This window comes from Botryllus schlosseri, chromosome 10 (assembly GCF_051294905.1).
Source record: "Botryllus schlosseri isolate E-star chromosome 10, Bs_hap1, whole genome shotgun sequence".
In the NCBI taxonomy this organism is placed as follows: domain Eukaryota; kingdom Metazoa; phylum Chordata; class Ascidiacea; order Stolidobranchia; family Styelidae; genus Botryllus; species Botryllus schlosseri.
In genome coordinates this window covers 8,275,130-8,302,974 of record NC_137245.1, presented here as the reverse complement: position 1 = coordinate 8,302,974, position 27,845 = coordinate 8,275,130, and the positions used below count along the sequence as shown (strand labels likewise).

Genomic DNA, 27,845 nt, shown 5'->3' with positions numbered 1-27,845 from the left:
TCTTCTTCGGTCCATTCTAATTGTTCGGCCAGATCTATTCTGTTCGTCCATCACTTCGGGGTTGGATATTTATGTGGCTCCGAGTTCGAATACAATTTTGGGTTTATTTTCTTTATTTTTGTTCCGAGTTCATAAATTGCATGTTGTCGCCAGATTTCTGTTGGTTCGGTTAGTTTTTTCAGTATTGCTATTTTTCTATTCCGCATGCTTGTACTCTTGTTGCTATGTCTGGGATGCCCATACCTCCCTCTTTCTGGTCTGCTATTAAAGTTTTTCTTGCGATGTTTTCTATTCTTTCCGGATGCCATAAAAATCGGAAGCAAATCCTTTCGATTTCCTTTATGTCTTCTTTTGGCATCGGTATTACCCTCGCATTATACGTTATTTGTGTAGTGACCATGCTATCTAATATGGTTTTCTTGCCTAACCAAGTCAGGTGGCGATTTTTATAAGCCTCAGTGATTCGACGGATTTTCGCAGTTCTTTTTTGCCATGTCTCCTTTATTTGTTTTTTTCCGAAAGTTTGTCCTAATATTTGAATTTCCTGTCTCTTTAGTTTTCCGTATCGTGTATTAGCTGTGCCAAGTCCCGGTTTTTCGTTTAGATGTAGGATTTCGGTTTATTCGGCGTTTAGTTTTTGTCCGGTAGATTTTTCAAAGTTTTCAAATTCTTTAAAGATGTGTGGCAGTTCTTTTTCTCCTGCTAAAAATACCGTCATATCATCGGCGTACTGCTGTAGTTTCATATTCACTTTCCCTATGGTGGCTCCACTGATTTTTCCGTTGCTGTTTATATTTCTCGCGAGGGGGTCGATGCTTATGGTATAGAGCGCCATACTTAAGGGGCATCCTTTTTTGGGGGGAGGGGGGCTGACGAAGTGCTGTTACGGTCCTGGTTATGACCATACTGTTTTTGTAGTTTGCTAGAAATAGGTAGTCGTAGATGATTACTATCGTAGTTTTTCGGATTCCAGAAGAAGGCCCAGGATTCGGACCAGAGAATTGAGGAAAGAGGATCGGTGTCGGACAACAGAATTTGTCGATCCGCACGCACTAACGGCCATGGGAGAATAATATCAAATATACTCCGAACGCCCAGTTCCTAAGTTTGCCTAGTCCGAGTCAATTTACCAGAGACGAGAATGGATTTGACAAAAATCTGATTTGATCATTTTGACCGGATAAGGCAGTGGTTTTCAACCTTCGCGGACCCCTTTTGGACCTTCACGGACCCCAGAAGTTTTAGTTCAAATTTAGCTCAATTATCATGCATTCGTCTGTCTGGTGCAAATGATAATTCTAGGCCAGTGATAAACATCAACAAAATGACTTTTCTTGAAAATAACATCATACTATTTATGTAGAAATTAGGTTGACTTTTATTATTTCAAAAGAATTTCGCAACTGCATTTCTTGAAATAAGTGGCCACGTCCTACGAATCCGCGCTTTTGATTTGATATGAACGAGTGGCAAAAATCCATCCTAACAAAGATAGGTGGTGGCGAATGTAATAACAACGCGTAACGCTTCCGACGGCACATTTGGGTATGATCGCAACAAATATGGTACCGAAATCAACAAACAATTTTTTTAATGAAGATATAGCGTCAAGCCTGGTCATTTCTATCTAGCAGCTCATCTTGAAGTTGTTACGGAAAAATGGTCATGCATATCACCGGAGAAAATGGATTTTTGTAAACATTTCGAGGTCACCTTACTAACCAAACTTTTTTCATTTTTTCCACAATCCCCAACAAAACATCTGTAAATAGCAGAATATTTGCATCAATAGGCTATTGGCAATTAAAATGAGTCTGGACAGTTTCATCTCAGTTGGCAATTCTGGTGATGTGAGTTATTCAGTTTTACTAGCAATGAAGCGAAGCTGCCACGTGATTTTCCAATAAAAAGAAATACAAATTATGTTATTAACCATTTTACAAATTTGGAGGCTTCGCGGACCCCCTGGAAATGCTTCACGGACGCCTAGGGGTCCGCGGACCCCCGGCTGAGAACCACTGGGATAAGGCTTCAGGAATAAACTTCGGATTTTGTATATACATATTTACGTAATGAATGCATCATTACAATGTCGATTATTTTGAAGCTGGATGTGGACGTGAAAATATTACATCCGCCCATCTCTGCAAAGTCTACGCCAACTCCCCAATCGACATCAAATCCCCGCGCAAAACACAACGATTCAGCTATATAAAATATGTATTTACAAAAAAGGCTTTCAACTTGAACAACATTGCAGGATAACCGCAAACCCTCCCAGCACTGCACGTGGTGGCGTGACTTTCTGTCGACGTGACTTTCAAAGCGGCAAGTGGTCGGCTGCTTTAATCAGCAGGATCGCGTTGTAGATTTTCAGCGCCGGGCCGAGTCTGATGTTCAAAACTTTGGAGATGTCGACCTGCGTTAACAGCAAGAACGCTTCACCGTCTATCTCCTCGGCCGCCAGTATTTTGCCGTACTCTGCTCGACCCGTTATGTCGCCGACAAAGGAACACACTTGCGATATGCTCCATTTCGACACTTCCTGCACCTTCAGGCCACGAACGTCTGCCGAAGAATGGGTACGGGTTATTATCGCATAATAGAACAATACAATTTTCAGCATTTCCAAATTGGATTTAGCTACAGTTTTCTTTTCAAATTAGACTAGAATTGCAGTTTTTCCAAATTAGATTAGAATTACAGTACTGAATTCGTGTAAACTTGGAAATTGAATAAAGTTCAGTTCATATCAAATAGGAGTTCATATTCATAAGAAAAATGTCTGTACAGCAAACTTGGCTTGTTTCGCACTATTCAGTTCACCTGTATCATTTTCAGGAAAAGCAAAAACTTGATTAAAATTAGAATTACAATTGGGGCATAGAAGCATTTCACAAATTGGATTATAACTACAGTACCAGCATTTCGCTCAGTTTAGTCTGATTAGACATCTCGAATTATCTAGTTATCCAAGTCTGGTGTATAGCCAGCAACAGCATGTAGGTTTAAAAATCGCCAATATAAAAAAAGCAACTATGTCCTTCTTTGCCATTCGGCGTTTCTGGTAGGAGAGCTTGCCATGGCCGAGCACCGACTAGCATTATAGTGTGCAGAGGCGCTCTAAGAGAACTAGAATATTTCCAGCTTTTCGAAATTATATTAGCTTTAGAATTACTGAATCCGCAAAAACATGGAAATTGAACTAACTTTAAAACAAGCATCGATATCGGTGTTAGCTAGACACGGTACTTGCTAGAAAACTATCCCCTCGTAAAGCTTGGACTTGTGGGGAAGCTCCGAGCATTTTTAAGCGTCGCGGTTATGGCAGTGTCTGGGCCATTGCACGTCAAGGCAATACGCCCATTCGTATCAACTAATTCTCCCACCATGGAATGATAGAATACCATCGCCGAAGCCGTATCAGTTAGTGAGGATAGTGATCTTGGGAATAGGAGAATAGGTTATTGTGATCGTCAACAACAACAATATTTTTAAGCTGAAATCAAAGTCTGCATTTCAAAATGCTTTACCAAGCGCTATTAAGAATACTACCATCATTAACGACCGCTTATTTCCCTATTGTTTGCTTAGCGGCAGATGCACCCCACGGATTAAGTAGGTCATCTCAACAAATACTGTGGCGCCGAAAATACAAGCCGGACCAAATTAAGTAGGCTAATTTACGAGTAAGCCCGCGGCATAATCCGACATTTTTGACCTACTTATAGTCACCACGAGCTAATTTGCATGTATGATCTGTTACTGTAAATTACGGCGACGCTTTCTACAATTACAAACACGAATAAGGTAATTAGTCTCGTCACCAAAAGACTAACCACGGAAAATTCAAGTATGTACGTTTTCGGCGACTGCAAAGAATATAATACCATCATCATATTAACGATCATTTGGTATTTTTAGAGAATGCTTATTTCATAGCACTTTGTGACAATGCTGCAGGTTGATCACGACTCCACAGGTATGTCGTTTCTACTAACGTGCGTAGCGTTGTAATACAAGTCACTGTTTCCGTATTCAAGTTCAAATCTTGTTTGATGCCATCGTTACATTCTGATTAAAAGCTCCGTGCTTTGAATAATGCAATCAGTGTGCACTTGATTATCGTTCATCCTCACTCACAAACAATGTTACGTCAAGAGATGAAAGGTGCGGCTGAAGACCGACATTCCAACACGATTTGGAGCACCAAATATATATTTACTGAAGTCAGACGTGAACCAGTCTTTTTTAGTTTATGACGAGCACCGAGTAGGCCTGCGTGAATATAATAAGAGTCGGCATTATGAGAAAAGTCATGCAGTGAAACACACACACACTTGGTTGATGCGGACCTTCTAGCGTAGCGTCACCGGCCATCTCCGTAAATATGCAATATCTTACTTGGAAGAATCTTGGTTTGTTGATCCCAGCACAGAGGTAGATCATAGTTGGGATAGGAAGAAAGCGTCGAAATGAATACTACATGATCTCGCGGAGAATAATGGCTTTTCCCTTGTTCTGCAGATAGCATACAACGACGTCGGACTTGTTCAGTACAAACTACTGAACTTTGAAAATGTTCAACTAGAAGTAGAACTAGACCTATTCACTTTTCAAAACTCGCTGCTAGGACTAACGACTTCTAAAAATTCGCAACTAACCATGGATTACTAATCTACTCCCGCATAGATTACTAGAACCCCGCAAAACCCATCGTTACCCTTGGGCAAACAGTTTCTCTTATTAAAAGCAGCATAACCGGTAGTGCTATAGCTGGCTACCCGAGCGCTGAAGTTGAATAAAACCAGTCCCAATCGAAAGCTCGTGTCGCACTTATTCCAACAACACAAATTAAAATTTTGTCAGGGCAATAGAACCACATCAAAACAGCCTTCAAAGTCTGAAAATCGGAAATGTTCCAATCGCTCGACGGAATTGGTCGTTGTTGCGGCACTGCCATTGTGGGAATAATGCCGATCTTCAGACTTGAAGGGGTGTTTCGGGTTGTTCCATTGACCTGACAAGACTTTAATTTGTATTTACGGAAGCAGTACAACGTTAGATTTCGATTAAGACCAGTTATATTAACTTCCAGCGCTCGGGTCGCCAGCTATAGCACTACCAATTATGCTGCTCTTAGATTGCTCAGTAGTAGATACTGCTTGCCCACCCAAGCGTAACCACTGGGAGCTAACTAAAACAGAACTACGTAGATTCAATTCTCGTTCATTAAAAAATTACATTTGAGTTTGAAATGGGAGGGGGTTTCTACCCCAAAAACCTACCCCTATCTACGCCACGGTTAGCAGTGAATAATAACTCTGGGCTAGCAATGTATGCAAGAACAACTGACGACAGAACACCGGTATCGCGATTCACGCCAAACGACGACAGATGCTATCCATTTGTTCGGCCCCTAATTTATTTTTATATGCGCCACTAGAAGTAGAACTACTCCCTTTTCACACTTAGGAACAAGAACTCAAACTGGAACTAGAACTATACTCCCTTTTTAAACTTTGGAACAAGAACTCAAGCTACAACTAGAACTAGTCCCTTTTAATTCTATGGAACCAGAGCTCAAACCAAACCAAATTAGAACTACTCAAAAAAGCGGTAGTTAGTTGATCGGCAACTAACTAGGCTGGTAAAGTTTGTATAAACTGGATGACGTCGTCGAAATGCGATAGATACAATGAGCGACTATTGAAAATGCGTACTGTCAATTAGGTCGGAGAGTTGACTGCTGGATACCACCGTCTTTTTCTTGTCCGCAGCAGTGGGACTGGGTGATTTCTTGTCCTGGGCGTTCGCCGGAGACTGCCGCTGGGCTGTGGGTAAAAACGGAACCGTGACAGCGACACATATTTGCGACAAGGTAAGGATTTATTACCCGGACGTGGTCAGTATTTTTAAAAGTAGAATGAACTTCTTGGAGGTACATAATCCAGTATACAATTGAATAATATATTCATATTGAAGTGAACTCGAATATGTCCCGCTGACACTCGTCAGGGGTAAGTGGAAAGTAGTTTTATGATTGAAATTCTTATGGGAATTGCGTGATATAAGCTAGCCTCTGTATCACGGAAACTCAATGGTATTCGGTCAATGTTATACTTCCATTTGAGTGGCGACGCTGACTACTTACCCTCGAGTATCGATTTTCGCGTTCGACGAATTTTGGACGAACGCTCATTCCCTTCGCCGTCCGAACCGCTGTTGAATAGAAACGCGCGATTCATTTTTTAGTTGATTGTTTAGTGTGATGGGAACATTGTCTGTATTGACGTGATATCACGTAGCATTGCTTTCATAACAACATCTATAGCAATAGACGGATTTTGCATAATTTTGAGACAGTCGGATCGGATACGGTTTCCATTGCGGATTTTGTTTCGTATGTTTTCGGGTAGTTGTAACTTTTGCTTCGGATATTTCCGGATAGCTCTGACCAGACGCGACTTTTGCGTTCAAGTCAAATCGTCAGCTCGACAACCAAACACGGACAGTAAACACCTTATCATAGGACTGGTAGCACTCTTAAGTAGTTCTGTCCAAGGTCCAAGCAAATATAAATCAGTTAACAATAACCTTATCCTTTGTAAAGACTACGCCCGAATCTTAGCTCAATTCAGCTGTATAATTAGGATTCTTCGGAAAAGTTACTTGATTCGGATTGCGGACGACATTATTCGGATTCGCATGGATTTTTGGACAAGATTGTTCGGGTTTGGACGGATAGTTACTAAGAGACTCGAGCTGTCGGACGGATTCGGATTCTTAGAAATCGATATCCGCTAATCACTGATAGACAATGGACTCTGATTTGATACGAACCGAACTTAATTATTATTGCATTTTTTTCTTTTTCGGAATTTAATTCAATTTTCAAGTTTTTTTGCGAATTCAGTAGTTGTAATTCTAATATAATATCGAGAAAATGCGTAGCTATACTTCTTATTCAAATTAAATGGGGGAAAACTAACAATTTTGTCGTTATTCAATTTCGCCTGAAAGTGCCGTACAAGTACACCTGATTTGCGCCAGAAAGGAAATCGGCGACAGGATGTCCGTTTACAATGCGGTTAGTGTTCACGACGTTAAAATAATTATACCTTTTGTAACCACTCATTTCTTGCGTACTCGTGGAATACCTGGATTTCGTCAGTCGGTCCTGAACAGGCGGGAAAACGGTTACGCAAATCGGAAGAACACGGACGTAAATGTGGCACTGACCAGAAGAGGATGCTTGAATTTCTGATAGTTCTGCTGCGAGTAGGGGCATCCGAATTCGCTGTGATGACCCGCGAACTTGGACCCGCGGATATGTCCGACGCCTATACAACCAGGTAGTGGGCAGCCGCTTTGTCTGAAAAGCGACAACAGCCGCATTGCAGTTATTTTCGATTTGGGCGCAGAAGCAACTTGTTAGTACTACTTGTCTCACGCGATATAAACACACTTTCGTGACTTGGATTATAATTAGAGCTATAGAGTTTAGTTTTACAAGTTTAATTAGAATTAGGAATATATATATACATAGTTGAAGAGCTACTTCGAGGTACAGAACTTCTATAAACAATTGAATAGTACCGCTATAACGGGAACCGTAAAGATACCGGCGTAATGACACGCACCCGGGAACTGTCCTTTTGTCTTCCTCCGTCATTGGAGGCTGCAGAGGATAGCTAGCCTTCGCGCACCAACCCGGTGGATGGATGTCGGGAGATTCCAGATCTACCGTAAAGTCGTAGATGCTGCTCCAACCGTCGAAATGTATCTTGGAAATGAGGAGCCGATTAGTATTTCGACGAGACGAAGACTTTCAGACTTGTATAAACTATCAATGTAGTTAGTTGATGATCAACTATAACTATACTGTTTTTGGGGGAAGTTGTAGTTGTAGTTTTAAATGCAGACGTTGAAAAGTGAGTAGTTCTAGAGTTCTAGTTACACATTAAACAAATAAGTCGTGGAAAAGCTAGAGAACACATTTACAATTCAGTGGTTCGTATTATCATTTATTAGTTAGTTGTGTTTTAGTTAGTTAGTTAGTTAGTTGCGTATTGTAAAGGTTGTTAGTTCTAGTTGGTATTTTTAAAAAGTGAGTAGTTCTAGTGGGGCATTTCGATAACCCAGTAGTTTCTATATGTCTGTAGACTTCGGCGTTTATTATTATTTTTAATATTAAAAATGACCTCATGGGTAATCAGGATTCAAGTATCAAATGTCTCCCCCATATACCTCCATTCTGTATTGATCAACCGACTTGATAGTAGCGACCCGGATCAGTATCGGATTTCGTATGTCCACAGCTTCGATCTTCATGCCTAAATCGAGAACATCCGGCTTATCAGCGTTAAACTGTCGCAAAAGGTTTGATCGAGACGAATAACAAAGTATTTTCCACGAATGACAAACCGTACTTCCGCAATTGGAATAATATATTTGCAAGGAAACTAGCGCTACAATACGCAGAAAAACGGCGATGCGAAGATGGTAAGACAATATTCTTAACACCGAGGCGAATGTGGGTGTCTCTTTAAATCTACGGGTTGGTTTTGTAGTTCGAATTCCAGAGGGATAGTAGGCTAGTCCCTGTCAAGCGGTGTTATTATGTACATCATGCACGCAGGGTACTGCTGGGCTACACGAGTCGACGTATATGCCGCAAAAACATCGAGCGACAGAAATATAACGTTCTATTCCTAAATTCCTGCAAAATGTCCTATATACTATTATGTTTCGAGACCCGATTATACGGACTTAATTTCTATGCCTATATAAAAATACGATCATTTCAAACGTTTCTTTTCTCCATTGGAGTAATGAAGTGAATACGCTTATGTAAGTGCTTTTCAACCTTTTTGAGAACCATCCGCACATAGTTTTTTCAAAAACTTCATTCGCACAAACCAACCAATAAATACTACACAAAAACCAAATAAAGAGAGTGAACACTTATTTTTACAAATGCGTCGCAACGACTAAAGTTAAGAAAGCCACTGGACCTAATGTCTTATCAAGTTTATTTGAGTTATTCCACGTCAAAAAAGTAGAAAAAAGCACGATTTTTATCCACTGCTGCAATATTTTTCATTCGCAAAAAGACTATCCCACAGGTTGAAAAGCACAGCCCTATATGTTGTACATCAACGTACACTCAAGTCATTTTTCACGAAATTTAATGTGGCGAAAAGAACTTGAACGACCACTTGTAATTGACGTTGCTCTTTGGCGTCATCTGCCGATAATCAGAAATAACTGAATTTGCAGTTCAGCTGCTGCCTTGCTATATCGTACAATGGGGAAAGTCTAATCATACTCCATTTTCGGTCAGCATTCACCCGCCTGAATTCTGCTGAAATGAATCTCAATCTCACAGCGAGTACACCTCAAAGAAAATTACACACCTGCTTCCAGTCCGTGCGGCTCTGCTCTCTTGACGAAGGAATTCTCGCTTGCAGCCGTCGCGTTGGTTTCTTTTAGATAACTATCCCACGAGAACTCCGGATGAGGATATCCTAAACAAATGATCGTTCGAGTCACAGGTATAAATACTAAAAAACATTTGAAGAGCTTCACAACTTCAATATACAATTGAATAATATATTCGTATTGACATAATAATCTGAATATTTGCATTTCCGATTGACACACTTCAGGGGTAATGGCCAGAAGCTAGTAGAGAATTGGAAAGAACATTGCATATCAACAATCGTAATCACTAGATATGACGTGACCGGCACGAAAAATTCTCTTTCCAATTCTCTTCACTGCAATGCACACTGCACAGTGATCTTGGATGATCACATAAGATTTTCTAATTGGATATCGAGGTCAGAGCGTTGTAATTTCTGATGGCCTCTCACCTTCCGGAGGTGTTAAAGTCTTCCCTTCTCTCTTACACCATCCTATGGGATGTATCAATCGCGAGGCAGCCGTGCACCAGTAGTCGAAGTCGTGCGTCCATCCGTCGAAGTGAATCAGTATGTTCTCGCCTATTACATCCGCCACTGTCGCTGCGCAAATCAAGTCTGGGTTGTGCTTGTCGACGGCCTCCAACTTCTCTTCCGGTTTGAAGCTGCAATCCTTTTCCTGCAGACGAGATACGATTACGCCTGTGGGCTTACTAATACACGGTATACACATTGTACATGCGAAAGAAATCGTATATTTCGCCGACTTCCAAGTAGGCGGGAATTCACTACACCCCCGCGACAATCAACTCTCCAGAAGGATTGGTGTATTTGGGTCGTTTTAACCTATTGAATCGGGTGCGAAAGTGCCGTTGGCATTATTAGCACCATACGTCATGGTTAAGACATTTGCCAGCCATGTATATTATACAGTGCATGCTCCACGCACGCACGAATCTTCTACATCAGCGGTGTCAAACTCAACTGTCGTCGCGGGTCGGATTCAACCATTCAGATCGCTTGCGGGCCGGACCAGTCAAATGATTTCATAATGTTGCATCGAAATCCAGGCCATTGTTTTTCACATGAATACTTTATTACGGATCATAGCGGTTCTATTCAATCAATACCTTTATTAGCGGGTAATGGAATAGGCACAATATCATGATGGTGGCTTTAACGCCGACATAAGCTCTCGTATTTTTATGCTCCATTTGTTTCAGTCGTAATCCGGCGTTGGTCCTGCGTATGCGTTATGAGGAATACACAAGATTTACCTGTAGACGCGGACGATCGAATTTGATTCATTCGAGTCAGAATTGATACGGCATTATATTATGATTAGGGCTGGGCACAATGACTCGAGTACTCGAATCTGAATCGAGTAATTATTTTAATGATTCGAGTCGAGTAGCAAAATACGATTTTTTCGAGTACTGAAATTATACGCTCCTCGACACTGAAAGTTATTTTATCGACAAGAATTATAGTTTTGGTTCTATTTTCCACTGTGGGAGCCTTGAAACCTTGATTGGCAGTACTGCAGCATACGGAACATAGTACAAAGCTACGAACGTTACTGGGAATAACACATTCCCAAAGTCATGATCGTCCCACAACATTTTCACAAAGTGAAATGAAATCGGTAGGGCCGAAATAACACGACAGTATAGGTAATGTGATGAATAACCGGCATTATATTCTTTGTGTTGGCATTAAATGTGCATATTTGATCCTTGAAATCTTATATACTGTTATTACGTCATAATCAGTGATACTCGAATACTCGACTCGACTCGAAGCATATTACGTAATTCAGAATCGAATCACTCAGGTACTCGATTTTGCCCAGCCCTAATTATGATATCCCCCTTGTAACCTGCATATAACGATTTCGTATTGGCATTTTCTCTTCTGTTTTTTTGGTCCAGTTTTCCAAAAACTTCGTACTCAGCGTGCACTTTATTGCCTTCACATAATTGGGCGTCAATGTCAGCGAATAGGCTATATATGCGTTATCACATCAACCTAATACACTGACATAATATGTGTGGGTGTGAAAGCTGAATCTTGTAATAGAAAGTGCCGTTGTTGCATTGCTTTGCACCCTATGATGTGGCGGAAACGGAAAAAGAAATCCACCATTTTCATTCACACTGTAAACGAGGACGTGAATTTTCTGAATCTCCACCGCGACTTGAGGTATGAATCATGGCAATGAAACTTACTAGTTAAATCTAGTTTTCAAACTCCTGGCAGTTGTCGTTAAGTGGAAAATACACACAAAGAGACGACATAGGAAGTCGCCGGCTTGCAGTGAGGTGGCTTCTGTTTATGTGTAGGCTACTACCTTCTGCGGTGGTAATAGCACCCCGCAGTCCTCACTAACAATGTCATAGAAGACATTTTTTAACGACACGGATATAAATGTTGAATTGCTAGATGCATCTGTACATGCAGATGGTGATGTTGTCGTGTCTACCGCGTTGTGGTGAATCTGGGAGTTTTTCGGCATGTTACATCATAGCGTATATGCTTGGCAATTTCGACCAGCGGAAAATCCCACTTCCCAGGGGAATTTCGCACAGCTTTTTTGCGATAGTTGACGATTTAACTTGCGGTTTCGCGCTATGTCGCAGTGATGACACACTCGCGCAGTGCAGGAATGCACGGAATATTTTCGTATCACCAAGGTGGCGACATGGTATAATAACACCGTAAGGCAGTCTGATACAATAGCGAAATGGGAGTCGGTATCACGTTATGAAACGAAGACATCATAAAAACGGATCACAATACCTGTTACAAATCTGGAATCGTTCTGGAGCATATATAGTGTATACCAGGAATATCTAAAACTCAGATATATCTGGTATATACGTACAACGATTCCAGCGGATAGGATAGTACAGCTTTAACACCAAAGGGCTGATGTAATTCACATAATAACACTATCCAATTCAATAATGGTCAATATACACGAGTCCGCTACCTATGAGAATATGATCTCACTAGAAATTCTCTCTCTATGCTATAGTTGCTGACGAGTGTCAGCTGAAAATAGTCGGGTCGGGCCCATTTCAATATGAATATACTTTTCAATTAATTGGTAAGAGAATGTTTCATAATAAGCCGACGCTTTCTGTGGAATGCTTCAAGCATTTTTCGTTAACTTTGTTGAATTGCATTATATAATAACCCGACTGCACAAGTGCACATACACCAGAATGTGTATAGGAAGATGCAGACTTGGACAACTAGATAATTGTAGTAGTCAAATTACACTAATTAGATGGATATCCCGGTATTCTAATTCAAATCTACTTTTTGAAATGTTTCGATGCCCTAATTCTTATCTGATTTCTGGTTTTCGAGATAACTGTAGGCTATAGCGCGAAACGAGCCTCATGCTTATGAGAAAGTCCTCTAATTCGATATGAAGTGAATTTGATAAAATTACCAAGTCTCCGCGAATTCAGTAGTTTTAATTCCAATCTAATTTGGAAAAAAGGCATAGCTATACTCCTAATTCTAATCTAATTTACAAAAGCTGGAAATTTTCTATGTTGGTCAGTTCTAATATGTCAATTATTTTTACAATTTGGTACTAAGACACCAAATTTCGACTGGCCAGTCGAGCGGTTTTCAACGGCGCTGCTGCGGAAGTCCCTCTAATTTGCGGCAAGTATTATTATTCATGACATTTTTTTGTGAAAATCATGTTTTATTGGTTCCGTTCTTTTCACACTGTTGCTGATACACAGTACATTTTGTGCGCCAGCAATCTATAGTAATGTGTAATGTGGTACATTTTTGTTCATGTGACTCAGCGAAAATTCGCAGAAAGTTTGCGGATTAGCGTAAGGGTACGCCAGGTCAGTTAAGTTTGGGAACCGCTGAGCTAGTTTAATATGTTCAAAAACATAACCCCTGTTTATGACCGCGTGCAATGACTCCTCTATACGAAGACGCCTGGAATTAGCAAAAATATAGCTAGTCAGATTTCGAGGTTAGAAGTCACAGCGACCAGTGCATCTTGTTCATGGAGGATATAATGGCACATGTCTGTTGAGATATGACCACATAATCAATGCGGTGTCTGCGATCCAGCGATATGAGACGTTTTTGGTAATTGTTGCATTGCATGTGTTGGATAATTCTTCGAGGTTGTTGCGAGTTGCGACCATAGAGCGTATCAAGAGAAGAGACGGGTACAATGATTGGAGTGCCGGAAACTCAATGGGGCATTAATTCCAATGCTTATAGTCGAGTCGCGAGAGCGGTCTTTTCGTGTCCTAAAATAATGCCGTCCTGACCACTAATAGTTAATCTAACAGCGAAAATTATAGTTTCGAGAGTATACTTTACACTTTGGAAGTGCAGAGGTATATGATGCACAGTAGGGATGGTGAAAACGTGAGGTTCCCGTTCGCGTTCTGTGTGTAAACCTCGGAAATGTAGAGGTTCACGTTCACAACCGAGCCTTGGTAGGTTCTGCACTGTAAACCTTTTTCATATATTACCATTTTTCATGTCATTATAACATCTTTGATTTAAATTCTTTTCCTTTTAACAATAGGACCGCACTCTATGCATGGCTCTGGCAACATAAAAAATAAACACTAAATCATGCACCTTGCCAATCTTAAAATATTTTACTTGCTTACTAAATCATGAACCTTGCTTGCCCATCTTAAAATATTTTACTTGCTTAGTTGCAAAAGTTTGCTCGAAATATTCAGCTTTCTGTTCGGGAATATTTAGTTACTCTCTGCTGAGAGCTTGACCCGCAACGACACATCAAAAATGAAATGCACTACATGTAGGTAGTCTGTGAATAATGCTTATTCAACCAATCGACGCAACTTATGTAAAGAATACATATTTGTCTAATGTAAAAAATCTCGCAAGCGTACGGGATCCATCTTGATTTGATATGTTTATTGCATTATGAAATCCAAATCCGTGTGATTGGGGTGTTGGCTGGCTACTGTATAACTTGTTTATGGGGTAATATCGGTAGCAAGTGTAGCAAGTATAGAACCCCGTTTACACTCTGCTCAACATCAATGCAGCTATGAACAGACTCCGAATGCATTGTCCGGTCTGACCTGGACCGTTACGGCATAAAGTCGTCGTCGAAATTGTTGGCAAAGCCACGGGAGCTATTGATCCAATGGGTTTATTAGAGCATTTGATTGCTCCAGTTGATACATTTGTTGATGTTTAAAAAGTCAGCATGTACTTCAGCATTGAGGCATAATGTGGTCTGAGTAGTCGCTAGGTATCTCGTATGTCACTACACTGAAATGTAGGGTTGGAATTAGCAATATGACGTCACGTCACGTGACGTCATAATACTAATTCCAACGTCACGTGACGTCATAGGTTCACGCTCGCGTTCACACAAAATCTTTCAAAAAGATTCCCGTTCACGCGGACCTGAACCTTTCACGGGTTCACACCATCCGCAATGCACAGCTACAATACCAACGGGTTAATGGTTCGAGTCCGGCCGAGGTCGACTACAAAATTACAAACCTAACTGTTGGCGATTTATCTAGGCTCCTCCTCGACACGTGATCCGGACAACCGGTGTCTTATAAAAACCTAGAAGTGGGCCGCGCTACAAGTCGGTAAATACGGAATCACAATTAGAGTATATCGGCTTGGTGTAAAATGATCACTGTAGTCGAAACACCACGAATGTCAAACAAATAAAAAATAAAAACCTCGATGTAGTGCAAAGCTACGCACGTTAGCGGACATGACATGTCTGTGAAGACGTGAAACCCCCACAACATTGTCGCAAAGTGCAATGAAATAGGCATGTTCGAAAAAATAACAAATTATCGTGAATGTGATGTGGAACCGGCAGAAATTAACTGCGTTTTTATCGAACGACTCAGCCCCAATCGAGAGAGGGAAATCCGCAACAGCTTGGCAGAGTATATACTTTTTTTTATAAAAATTCACATATCATAGGCAAAACTAGAAAATGTTCAGCTTTTTCAAATTATATTAGGTTTATAGCTACAGAGTTTTTTCAAATTTGTTGAAATTAAAATTATGGCTGAGTAGTATTTTTTTCAAATTTGTTGAATTTAGAATTAGGGCTGAGTAGTTTTTTTTCAAATTACATTAGGATTGGAATTACTGCATTCGCGAAAACTAGGAAATTGAATCAGTTCATAACAAATCAGAATTCATCCTCATAAGTCATAAACACGTGAATGACGAACGTATGTACAGCAAGCTTGGCTTGTATCGCACGCTACACATTTCCACGGTAGCGTTGTCAGGAAAACGAGAAATTAGATTAGAATTGAGGTTACAACGTAAACACATTACACAAATTACATCTGAATTACACCTGACGAAGGAGCGGAGCTCCGAAAGCTCGCGTGATAAATAAAATTGTTACGTTGCCAGTGGACGCTAAATAGGGTGTGAAAGCAACCAAGATCTTAATATTATCTGAAATAGAATTGGACCAAAAAACACTTCACAAATTACATTACCGGCGTTTCGCTCTAATTGGTTCAATTAGTCTGGTTTGAAGAATTCAACCTCAATTTGGCATGCTGCCAGGCTACTATCGTCATTAGCTAGCGCGCGAATATCCTAACAACGCCCAAGTTAAATGCCTTAAATCCATATATTCTATTCTTTAAATGCGGTACTAACGGCGATATTCAAGGCCGCGTATCATAGCCGATGCCGAGAAATATTAGCAGGCAATAGTAACGTATACTCACCTCGCTGATGACAGAAAAGATTACATCGGGAGCGGCGTACAGCTTGAATTTCTTCATATATTTCTCCCAGTGGAAATTCTCCGATAACAACCCTACGGGAAAAGGTAGCGTTCATCGTCAATATCATGTGCGAAGCAATGTCGATCTGTACCTTTAGGCGGTTCCAATTTCCGGCCGGTCTTCTCGCAGAATCCGCACGGGAATATCATGGGACTGTCTGCGTTGGTCCAGAAATCGTAACTCTCGCTGTAACCGCAGAAATGGAGGCGGATTCGGAATCCCTTTACCTGAAACGAGAGCGTAAAAACTAGCAAAGTATCTTAAGCAGGCTAATTAGAGCGAAATGGCGGAAATCTATTTCTTAGTAAATTTGTGACATGTTTCTAATTTCTAATTCTAATATCAATTCTAATCTAATATTTTGTGTTGATGAAAATGCTTCAGGAGAACTGTATCGAGGGGAACGAGCAAAGCTTCGTGCACAGAAATTTGTACTTCTCTTGATTAGATGTAAGCTGAACGTGATTTTTGTCCTATTTCATTGTAATTCGGAATTCCACTTAATTTAATTTGAAAAAAAAATTGTGTAGATATAATTCAATTCTGATCTAATTTAGAAAAATTGAAAATTTTCTAGTTTTCCAGCTATGATCTCAATATTCCGATCGACCATCATCGACTTACCGCTGTTACCGAGAGCGGACATATCAGCGACTGATGCACCGGGTCCACCCCTTCCAAGGCCATCCCTAGTTTGAATTGGCTCACACCGGGAAACGGGTCTTTCCCGGTCAACACCTCGAAAGCCGAAGCTGGCGCTAGGCTCCCACCTGCCCTTTCGCACGCGGACCAATCGAATTTCCCGCTTTTTCTGTCGCCTGAAAGGAAGCGGCGATTGCAATCGTGTTAGCCGAATTCTCGTAATGCATATTCATTACATTTTTGATAATGATTAAATGAAAATGCGGTAATCATTGTAATCGATTACTATTACAATCACAATTATGGTCCGTGGACAATGGACATATATGATCATGCGACACATGTGATCATGTGGTTTAAAGTTTGGGCTAGGGTTAGATCATGGCTATGGTGACGGTTGGAGTTGGTTTTGGGGATATAAGTCACATGCTGAAGCTGAAGTGACGCATGCTAACGTGTCCCATGTCATACTGTCGCTTTTCAGTGTATCGCATGCTCAATGCTCATATGTCAACGATTATACCAGATTTCCGTTTGGGGTACCAGAGACACATCAGATAAACCTTGTAGACAAGGTGTTGCTTGTTGATATGCAATGCTCTATTCAATTCTACACTAGTTTCTGACGATTATCCATGACTATGACCATGACCCTGATTATTCAGCCGAAAAATATTCAAGTATATTTCAATACGAATATACTACACAATTGTGGATGAAAGTTTTGAATGTTTGCTGACGGTAACCCCTGAATGGTATCAGCTCGAAAGGTCTCGGATAGGGTTGCATTTACAACAAAAATCAATTCAAACCAAGTCCCTTATTTAAAACATGTTTTTATTGTTTTTTTTTATGTCATGGCGTGACGAATTTGTGACGTCATAGTGAATTGACATTGACAATTGAAAATGTAGGGTAAATATACCTCGTGTTGAATCGACTACTTTGAGGGTTCCAACAATCCCATATCTTATACGTTGGCTATATCGGGTGATGATTGCACGTAGGCTCATACATACATGTTTTTTGGAAGTACTTACAAAATTTAGGAATTTAAGTGTGACTGTGATTGTGGCTACGTGGGAAGAGCGTCAAAGCGCTTGCAGAAACGCATAAATCAGCATGTCCCTAGATTCATTAGAACACGCTCGGTGAGAAGCTCACCCGTAGGCTCATAGAACATGTTTTTTGGAAGTCCGCTCAAGATTGATGCGGAACAATCAAAGGCCATAAATTCTGCAATTGGCAAACACTTGTTGGATAATCCCGCCTGTGCGAAAAATTATCGAGACGACAGATTTCGCATACTCGGAAAGGGTCGCTCACACTTTCATTTGTGTGCCTTGGAGTGGACATTTTTCAAAATACACCAGCTAAGGCTGTGTCAACAAAAAGAGTTCGTGTATCATCTAAAAATAGTACATTGAACGCTCTCATATTCGACATTTCGTGGTGGTGACGTCATATTTTGTGCGACGATTGTTGATACATGCTGTTCTTTTGAATTCTCTGCTAGATGCTGACGATTGCCCCTGACGAGTGTCGGCCGAAAATATTCGGGGTCACTTCAATATGAATATACTATTCAATTATGGCATAATTATACAACTTGAAAAAAAAAACAATTTTTTACAATGCTTTTGTTCAAAAAACTGTTTAAAGCATGTTTTAAACAAAGTGTTTTAAACAACCATTTGTTTTAAATGCAGCCCCAGCCTCGGGTTATAAATATAAGTATATTATTCAAATGTAGAATGAGATTCTGTATCCGTAAGGGTCTCAAAGTTTTTTCGATATATATGGCCATTACCCATTTACACCATTGCGTTAGATTCATGAGCTGTCTATATAGTAGAGCATTTTGTAAAACACCACTTGGCGATGGGAGGGTATAGATAAACCTCCAGTATTTAAGAAGGGATTCAGAAGTCGACCCCCATCAAACCCCAACTTCTAACACCTGGGTGTGGCAGTAGTGGACCTTACCACCACACTACTAGCAATTGGCAGACGGTACACATTAATTGCTAAGGTGTCGAGGTTATGTGTGAGTTATCATAATCATAATGCAAAGCTTAAGTGATGAAGTTCGTGATAATAATGTTCGTGTGAATTCGGCATTCTCGGACTATAGGAGCACAATATGCAGTGACATTTTGTACCAGAGCATGACTTTGCGGATATTGCATTTGAATAATAATCCGGCGGCTTTTTCGCGTCCGACATATCTGAGTCCCAGACTAAAGTACGGTGAATATTTCTGGAGGAGTTCGGCTCAAAATACGTCTGTCGAATAGGAGTAAACCGCAGCAACAATGAATGAACTCGGGATTGACTAAAACTAGGGTTACCATACGTCCTCTTTTAAGAGGATTTGTCCTCTTTTATGACTTTTTTGAAAGTGTCCTCGGAGGACGCCCAAATGACCTATTATTTGAGATTTTGTCCTCTTGTTTGATAACTTTGTGTAAATATAGGGCAAAATTCGAGTGACATACATTAAATCAGCACTGAAGTAACGTTCCGCCGGAAAGTTGACCCTTTTTTGTCAACCGACTACGAAGTGGGAAAAATTTACCATTTTTTCAGGATTTTCCTCCGGTATTGCAAGTCTGACAATTTTGAAAAAGTGTCCTCTTTTCAGACTTCCAAAATATGGTAACCCTAACTAACACAGATTCCCAGAGATACGCAGAACAATACGACAGAAACTCGACATCTCTTTGCAGAGCCGCAACTCATGCGAGTTTTTTATTGTTCCGAACCCGACAATCTAATTTCTTGATGGCTCATTAGGCGCCGCCGATATAGGCATGTAAATTGCGGAGTGTTTCGTTTGATTTACGGCACTGCGGGTATATCCGCTGCCCACTGCAAGTAGGTCGTTTCGAACAGTTACGATTAGAGCTGCCGTAAGTTATCGAGTCGTCTATTCTCCAGATATTTTCGAGCTTTGCGCGTTATGGCCAAGTCCACAATAACTTGATATATAGGGTTACCATATTGAGGAATCGGTAAAGGAGGAGACTTTTACGAAATCAGAAAAGTTTGTTGATCAAAACTGAAATCAGCCGATTACGCTATTGCTGCTGAAAAATTTGGTGGGTTGACTAAAAAAAGGTCGTCACTTTCCACTGAACCACGAATATTCTATTTCGCGTCATTTGTGCCCATTTTCACTCCAATCTATCCAATATCTTAGCTCTATAAGCTGTAAAGGAGGACGAATGGCCAAATGGACGTATGTTAACCCCATTATATAGAGTACAGACATCACAAATCAGCGATGATAGGCTACATGTTATTATATCTCGATCAGCTGACAGTGTTGCAAAATGCAATGCAAGTACCCCGGTATCCCCACCACCAACACATTGAGCGATAATTACAGGCGCCCGGGTATTCATTTACGTGACATTGCAAAATCTCTGATTTATTTCCACAGCGTTATGCTCGAAATGGAATGTATTGACAAACCGAAAACGTGAATAACACGAAAGTGCTAAAAGCTATCAGGGCTCGAGTATGGGTATTAGGAATTTATAAAATACATAGGAATTTATAAAACACATATCAAAACAACAGTGAAGTAAAATCTGTACAATGTACAATGTACACGTAGGAGTTCCATGATACACAGTCGATGAATGAGCATTAAGCAATGCAAGAAAAAGCAAAGCAGCTTAAAAATGACAGTCCGAACTCCAAAGTACGGGAGTGAAAACTGTTTCATCGGGCTTGATACAAGGTGATTGTCAGGTTGAGAGACCGTACTTGGTCGTTTCGACATTGATAGAGCTGCCGGTTACATTCAAAACAGAGTTTAAAAACACTTTGTTCCAGGCACTGTTTAAAAAAATGATATTTATTAAAAATTGAGTTTTCTCAAAGTTTTATAATTGCACCATCATTGTGTAAGTAATTTCGAAAAAAATGTAGTACGGGACTACGGACGAAATGCAACCGATATAGTGGACGTATTATACCATATGTGGAATGGTTGGAACCATCGTCGGTCGGTCATCGGTCAAACACTTATAGCACGTTGATATGTATATCATTGGTAGGGAATGGATGTTTGATGATGACGACCGCCGATCGTAAAAATCCCTGCATAACGATGGAATCCTAGCTAAAGATAATTTTTTGGTCCGTTCAAGACAAGGGTCGGAAGCCTTTTTGTCAAGGGAGCCATATTCATCTAATATTTAAAATTGCCATTGTCGATCCAGTGTGACGTCACAATTTCATGACGCCATGACTAAAACTAACAATAGAAAACATGGTTTAAAAAGGGTCGTGTTTTAAACATGTTTGTTTTCAATAGGGTTACCATATACGTCCTCTCTTACGAGGATTTGTCCTCTTTTTTTAAAGTGTCCTCGGAGGACGCCTTTCGTGAGAGGTTTTAGAAGTGTCATACTTACACATTGTGCTTTCAGCTTCAGAAACGATCGGGGTATGACTTTGCATTGAACGTAATTTTAGCATGTATAAATTTCCTACCAGTCTCAGCAAAGCGGAGAGCCCTTGGACCAACCCACATACTGTACATTCAATGCACATCACTATCTTCACAAAACTACAATGTATAACTCGAACAGGTTTGTACTGGAGACTAATCAGCGCGGCATCAGCGCACTAATTCACAGTTGTCGCCCAGTCATTGCAACAGCTCAATCTATGAAGTTAAACTGTAAAGTACACTTTGTGGCACTGGGAGCAGTGGTTCTTGACCGGTTTCACACGAACCCCAGGCGTTTGCTGAGCCAGTCTCGCAGTCTCCTCAGGTTCGCTGAGGGTCAAGACACACACTAGACTCCTACATGTAGAAGGGACACGGATTAAATATAATCTTTTTTTGTATGAAAACCATGTTTTGTTTATTCTTTTAACACTGTTGTTGATGCACAGTGCATTTTGTGTACCCGTGTTCTATATAAATAGCAATAAGTTGAATGTTTATTGTGGTAGATTTTTGTTTTTATGACCAGACGAAGCTTTGTGCTTCGCCGAAAGCTTGCAGTTTAGCGTTTGGATTCGCCAGTTTAGCAATCGTTAAGAGCCACTGTACTAGAGCTGAGACGAACTGGTCCGCACACATCTACCTGTGCAGTAATGAGTAACAGCTTACAGGCTAATGGCGTGTTTACTGCAGCGCATCGCGGCGAAGACAGTTAGCTTCAAACAAATCGGTAATAACAACGTGTGACAGAATCGCGTGACACAGCAAGCGGTAATCTCACAATATACAAATACAGAGCTGGCACTTACTCGAGGGTCACGGCACAAATGCGGCAGTATCGCGGGCGCCTACGAATTTGATATCAATTTACCCGAGATGAGAATAGATTTGCAATGGAACATACCGGATTTGATGGTATTGGCTGGATTTCGATCGCATATAGACTTATGATATATGATATATGTGATATGTAGGACTATCATATGTCCTCTTTTTTCAAGAAAAGTGAATGGTCTTCCGATGACGTTCAGAAATGCCCAAAGATCCTATTTTTTTCGCATTTCGAGTTGATTGCTTATTGCTTATACTGTCCACTATTGTAGCCATGGAACATGCTGAATGGGTTGCTTTAAAAATACTTTTTCAACAAATATCCCTACCAGCCCTGCCTTCCTGGTTGCTTGTTTATTTCGCGGTATTCATGGTGTTTGTCGACTACAATGGTCATTTACACCTGGCCGATTTTCCCTATCTTTGATTCCGTAACTGCCGACTTGTAGCGCGGTCCCAATCTAGGCTATTATAAGACACCGCGTACACGGATGAGACGGCGAGGAGGAGCCTAGAAAACCTCCAACACTTAGGAGAAATTCTGGAGTCGACCTCGGTCGGACCCGAACCCACAACCCATTGGTGTTGCAGCTGTGGATTATACCACTGCGCTATCTCGCCACCCTTCTTGATTGTTATTGCAAACATTGTTCGGCGTTCTCTGTAACATCTGGGCCTTTTTACATGTGAGGATGAGGACTAGTCGAAATTTTTCTGGCGTAAGTTTTTAACAGACCTATTGGTTGGATCAGTCTCGAGCATCTTCACGGTTGCATAGAATTTTAATGATATTTCTGGTAAACACTTTCACGAACTCGTTAAAATGATCTTTCCATATTGGAAAAAGTTAAGAGAACCGCACATCATTGAATTATTTATATGATTTATATTGTGTCTGTTTTGGTAAATTCTGCTTCGCTTTATTATTTACTTTTGTCTACAACGACCAAGGAAATTAAAACTTCATCAAACTCAAACAATTCTAATTTCGTTTTACTTGCCGGCTAAAATGTCCTCTCTTTGGGTGCTGCAAATATGGTAGGACCTACTGTTATGTGATATATGATTGATGATTAATCAGAAGCTGAACTTGGGTTTGGACACGAAATCCCTAATCACTTTTAATTCTTACGCGACGCTTGAGGAAATGAAAAGTATGGATTTGAAAATATCAAATCCGTTCAATTCTGAAACATACCCATAGGACTGATGTCGGTCGTAGACTTCCGCTTTCTAAAGTTGTCGGCCCCGATTTCGAGCGACGGCGACGGAGGCAGCTTAATTCGAATCTTCAAGTCCTTGTGGTCATCGCTATTTTCCTTCATACTGTCGACCGACGCTGAACGCAACAACGCACGAAAATCAGATTTGCGCAAACTGCCGATTTACAAAATGCTACGAAGTTGACATAATTCATTTACGAATAAAAAAATCATCAAATTTTCACTTATATGATATCTATGTTTACCTTGATTTATTAAACATAAACATCTCTTTCTAATATAATTTGGAAGAGCTGAACATTTTCTAGCTGCCCAAGATTGGTCTGCAAGCGGTAGTATGACAACGAAATCGTCACAAGAAGCCCCGGATTAGAATCGAATAAACTTACTTTGCCGTCCGCCGGGTTTGGGCTGATACTCCTTTCTCGCGCGAATGGCAACGTTTTTGCGGGCGTTCCCGTTTTTCGCAAAGCTCTTCGCGCTGACGCTTCTACCGTTGGATTCGGACGACGTGGCGAACACCGCGCTTTTCAAGATCTTCGCCTCGGTGTCTGTACCCGTTCGTGCTTTAGTAATAATGAGGGTTTTAAAATCGATGCGATGAAATCAGTGGGGCTGTGGAAAATCGAGTCCCAGAACGACGCGATCACTAATCGAGTATAACGCTTCCAGTCCAGTATCACGCAAATGAGTATGAAGAAGGCCAATGTGTAGTACTTTTTATGCGACCACAAAGAAAACAATACCGGTTCTACACTACATGAAGATAATTTATTTTTTTACAACCACATGTTCTTGGACTTTGTGACAACGGGTTGATAACTGGGGTTGATAACTGCACCACAGAAATAGTATTTCCGTTGACGTGCGTTGTATCGTACCGCATATTTTGGATGCTGCAATACTACAATTGAGATGCGTAGCGTTCACGTTGGGAAAAAAGCGTCGAAACAGTAATCGAAGAGCTTCTTGGAAGTACAGAACTTCTATATACAATTGAATAATATATTCGTATTGGAATAAGCTCGAACATTTTCGGCCGACAGTAGTCAGGGGTAATTTAACAAACATGTATGTCTCGAATTATCCTTGATTGGTGGATAATCCGAGAATTGTCAGAGAGAAACTCAAATAACTCCGCTTCTGCTAGTTGGAATTGAGTCAAATTTGTTTTGCATCGTCTTTGAAGACAACTCAACAATTTCATGGGGTTGGCAGAAAAATTTGAATTTTTTTTTAATTTTTCCCAATAAATTAAAAATTTTAATTGGATCTGCGGAGTCTTATACTTGTTAGAATTGAACCAGATTTGGTGTGCAGCTTTTTTAGGGTAACCTGACAATTTAATAAGTGAATGGCTGGAATTCAAAAAAACAAAGTTATTAATCATCATCATCATCATCATTGGTTTATTAGCAATTTTATCAGTTCAATACACCACAAAAAATGCGATACAATGAAAAGACAGGAAGATGTCGAAGTGACAAGGAGTAGTCTATGGAATCTGACACCCACCTTGGCCTAGGCGATGTAAAGAGGAGGCATGCACACTGAATTAAAGTAAAGAATATAGTATAGAAAAAGAAAGCGACAAGAAATAGGGCAAATTAAGCATATCAAAGGTTGAAATACTTTCCCGAAGACCTTACCGAACGGAAATAAATATCACAGTATCTCGTAATCGTCAGCAACTGGTAGCATTTGGAAAGAACATTGTATATCAACATTCGCATCATCAGATATTTGGGTCATCTTTCTAATTCTCTACTAGTTGCTGACGATTACCCCTGACGAGTGTCAGCCGGAGATAGTCGGGTTTGTTTCTGGATATAGCTTTCAATTGAAGAAATAATTCTCGTTTATGATAATAAAACTCTTCGTGGAAAGGGACGTACGATTTCAGTACACGAATAAATTGCCTCTCATCACCGGCTTAGCATCGAGTACAAAAATCATTTTGTCCAACCCTTGAAAATATAGTCACCTGTTCCCGACGCCGGGCTGACGAAATTTTGATTGGTAGCTTTACCGTCTTCCTGCTGGTAAAGACTGGCGTTAATAAACAATTCGTTTCAGTACAGCTATATGTCGGATCACCTTCACTCCGTGCACCGTACTGGGGTTCTGACTCAAGCTATTTACGCCAATCGGTGCGTTCGTAATCAATTCAATTTCACCAGACCGGGTTTTTCGAAACTGTAAAATTTTAAAGCGGTTTACACTGCGACTGTGTAGTTATTTCGGTTGATAACGAACCTTCAAGTTATCACAACCGGATAACGTTCCAATGCCGTTTTGCCATAACAGACCGTCTGTAGATGATCCATTTGTCTTGACCTCTTTCCCACTAGATGTCTTCGCTCTAGCTTCGACCTCGCGGTGTTTCAGCCCGTTGTTTTCCTTATATAAAAGCTCGATTATATGCGTCATATTTACGGACGCACGCATCACTTCAAACTTACGACTTGGGCCGTCCGCATTGTCATTGTTTGATTAGCGTTTTTAGCGGACGCAATGGACAAATCCATCATTCGTATATGTGTCGTTTACTGCACGCTTAAACCTAATAGATGGAGAGATTATTTCATGTTAAGTCTATCTTGTAATAGTGCGTTGAATAGCAGCATTAATATAGCTTTTTATTCAATGAAAAAGTCAAAATGAACCGCTTTGTTAATAAAGAGAGAGAAAGATAACTCATTGCACCAACAGAGGAAGCGATATGACACGCGCGTTGTCTCATTCTCCTGCGAGAGAAATGGCGTCCTCGACGCTGTTTGAAATATCACTGGCTCAAAGACAAAAGCGATTCTAAAACTATTCGTAATATAAGCGGAACACTACTGCATTTTAAATATATTATGTTCAGTATACGCATCAAGAAACATGTGCCTTAACGGTATATGATTAGAATTCGAAAAAAACGAGTTAAAACACAAGAAAAACCAACAACAAACAGCGCATGCTTCGAACTTACCTGATCCGATGAAACTCAGACCGCGACTGCTCCCGCGAGAGAATTCTCAACCACGCTTGTACATTGCGCATGCGCGTGTTTTATTCCTCCGTATAATAGAATTTTCCAACACGTCTGTTTCTGTCTCGTTGATCTGCACACGTTTTGCGAATATTGCTCTACGTTTTAATTAATGTATGGCTGTGTACTGTGTGGCTAATCTACCGGCGACTGTGATCGAATTATGCCACTAGTGCGTCAAACTATTTCTCTATACTGCCTTGAAAATTTCGATGTTTATTTTCATTCATGCTCCATACAAATTCGCCTCGCCAAGCGCCCCGAACATATTCCACAAGAAGTGGTGCTGCATGATGCAATCCGCTTTACCGGTAGACGCCCATGAATCTTGTAAATCAAGCTGTACAATTAGTACATTAGAATATCTGACGAAATCACAATACGAGATATAGTATGAGCATCGCCGCAAAACAGAATCAGAAATGATGGGCCTGTGTTAATAACGGAACGCTGTGAAATCCGCAGCTTCTTGCAGCCACTTGAAGTAACAGCGCGCTTACTGCATATCATAGCCAAAGATATTTAAATCCTCACAATCATTTGATTTGCAACAATACTAGGGAATTCCATCGATGTTCCATCAACTAAGTTGTACGGCGCGCCGTTTAGTATCGGGTTGTTGCTCCTACCCTCTAATAGTCGACGGTGGATTTCTAATAAAATGATCCGATACCGAAATCCAGCCTAGATTCCAGTGTTGATAAAATGGCACTGTGCAATTGTCATACAGATTCGGTTTTAACTTCAATTTATTGTCGACTAATTGTGGTTATAAGTAACCAGGCATAGCAAAAGACTTGGTACTACTTTCGGATAACCCTCGTTTGCGAGTTACCGTTGTTTGCGAAGCAGAAATTCTATTCCACATTCAAATTATATTAATGCTAGCACCCATTGAAATATTGATTTATTGTGATATTGATTACAACTTGCTCTACCGTACGCATCTCGAACACACCAGCGACGTGTCGTATAGGCTAAGCATATTATGTATGAACATTGTTTTTCATACGGCAATTTCTCCACAAAGAATCTCTACAATTAGTCATGACGAGGGTAACTTGAAAGCATTTTCGTTATCCTGTGATTCGAATATGTTATGATTTAGAATAGTTGTGTATCATATGTCTCATTATGAGATCAGTGTTAGTTTATAATCGCTTCATGGCTTCCCTAAACATATACTCCTCAGACATTCATACATAGGGGAGATGTGGTACCGATGGATAACCGGGACCGAAAATACTTGAAAAATTTTCCATGATAATTCCATGATTGCACTCCGTGAATTTTTCTACAATTACATGCTGACAGAATATTTCCTCACATGCAAAAGAATTCGACCTGCGTGAGTTATGGGGTCTGTGACGAATGATTTACGTTTTAGGGGGAGTAAAGTAAATT

General features: G+C 40.4%; 1 protein-coding gene across 2 annotated transcripts; it reads right to left on the bottom strand.

Moving 5' to 3' along the window:
- Nucleotides 1-2,202: 2,202 nt before the first annotated feature.
- Nucleotides 2,203-26,777, bottom strand: LOC145449000 (lethal(3)malignant brain tumor-like protein 4). 2 transcript variants are annotated; one of them, XM_080327458.1, is made up of 20 exons: nucleotides 26,382-26,777; nucleotides 25,867-25,967; nucleotides 25,661-25,804; nucleotides 25,502-25,600; nucleotides 25,389-25,443; nucleotides 23,794-23,970; nucleotides 23,380-23,520; nucleotides 16,868-17,061; nucleotides 16,335-16,470; nucleotides 16,184-16,275; nucleotides 9,879-10,104; nucleotides 9,420-9,530; nucleotides 8,251-8,336; nucleotides 7,644-7,786; nucleotides 7,243-7,375; nucleotides 7,122-7,180; nucleotides 6,155-6,222; nucleotides 5,724-5,834; nucleotides 4,405-4,521; nucleotides 2,203-2,568 (listed from the first exon to the last, which is right to left on the bottom strand). In XM_080327458.1, the coding sequence occupies exons 2-20, from the start codon at nucleotides 25,933-25,935 to the stop codon at nucleotides 2,321-2,323; spliced, it is 2,409 nt and encodes an 802-aa protein (XP_080183584.1). In that variant the 5' UTR covers nucleotides 25,936-25,967; nucleotides 26,382-26,777; the 3' UTR covers nucleotides 2,203-2,320. The 2 variants fall into 2 exon arrangements, with proteins under 2 accessions (XP_080183584.1, XP_080183585.1); XM_080327459.1 differs by having other exon boundaries at nucleotides 25,389-25,440.
- Between the last annotated feature and the right edge of the window lie 1,068 nt (nucleotides 26,778-27,845).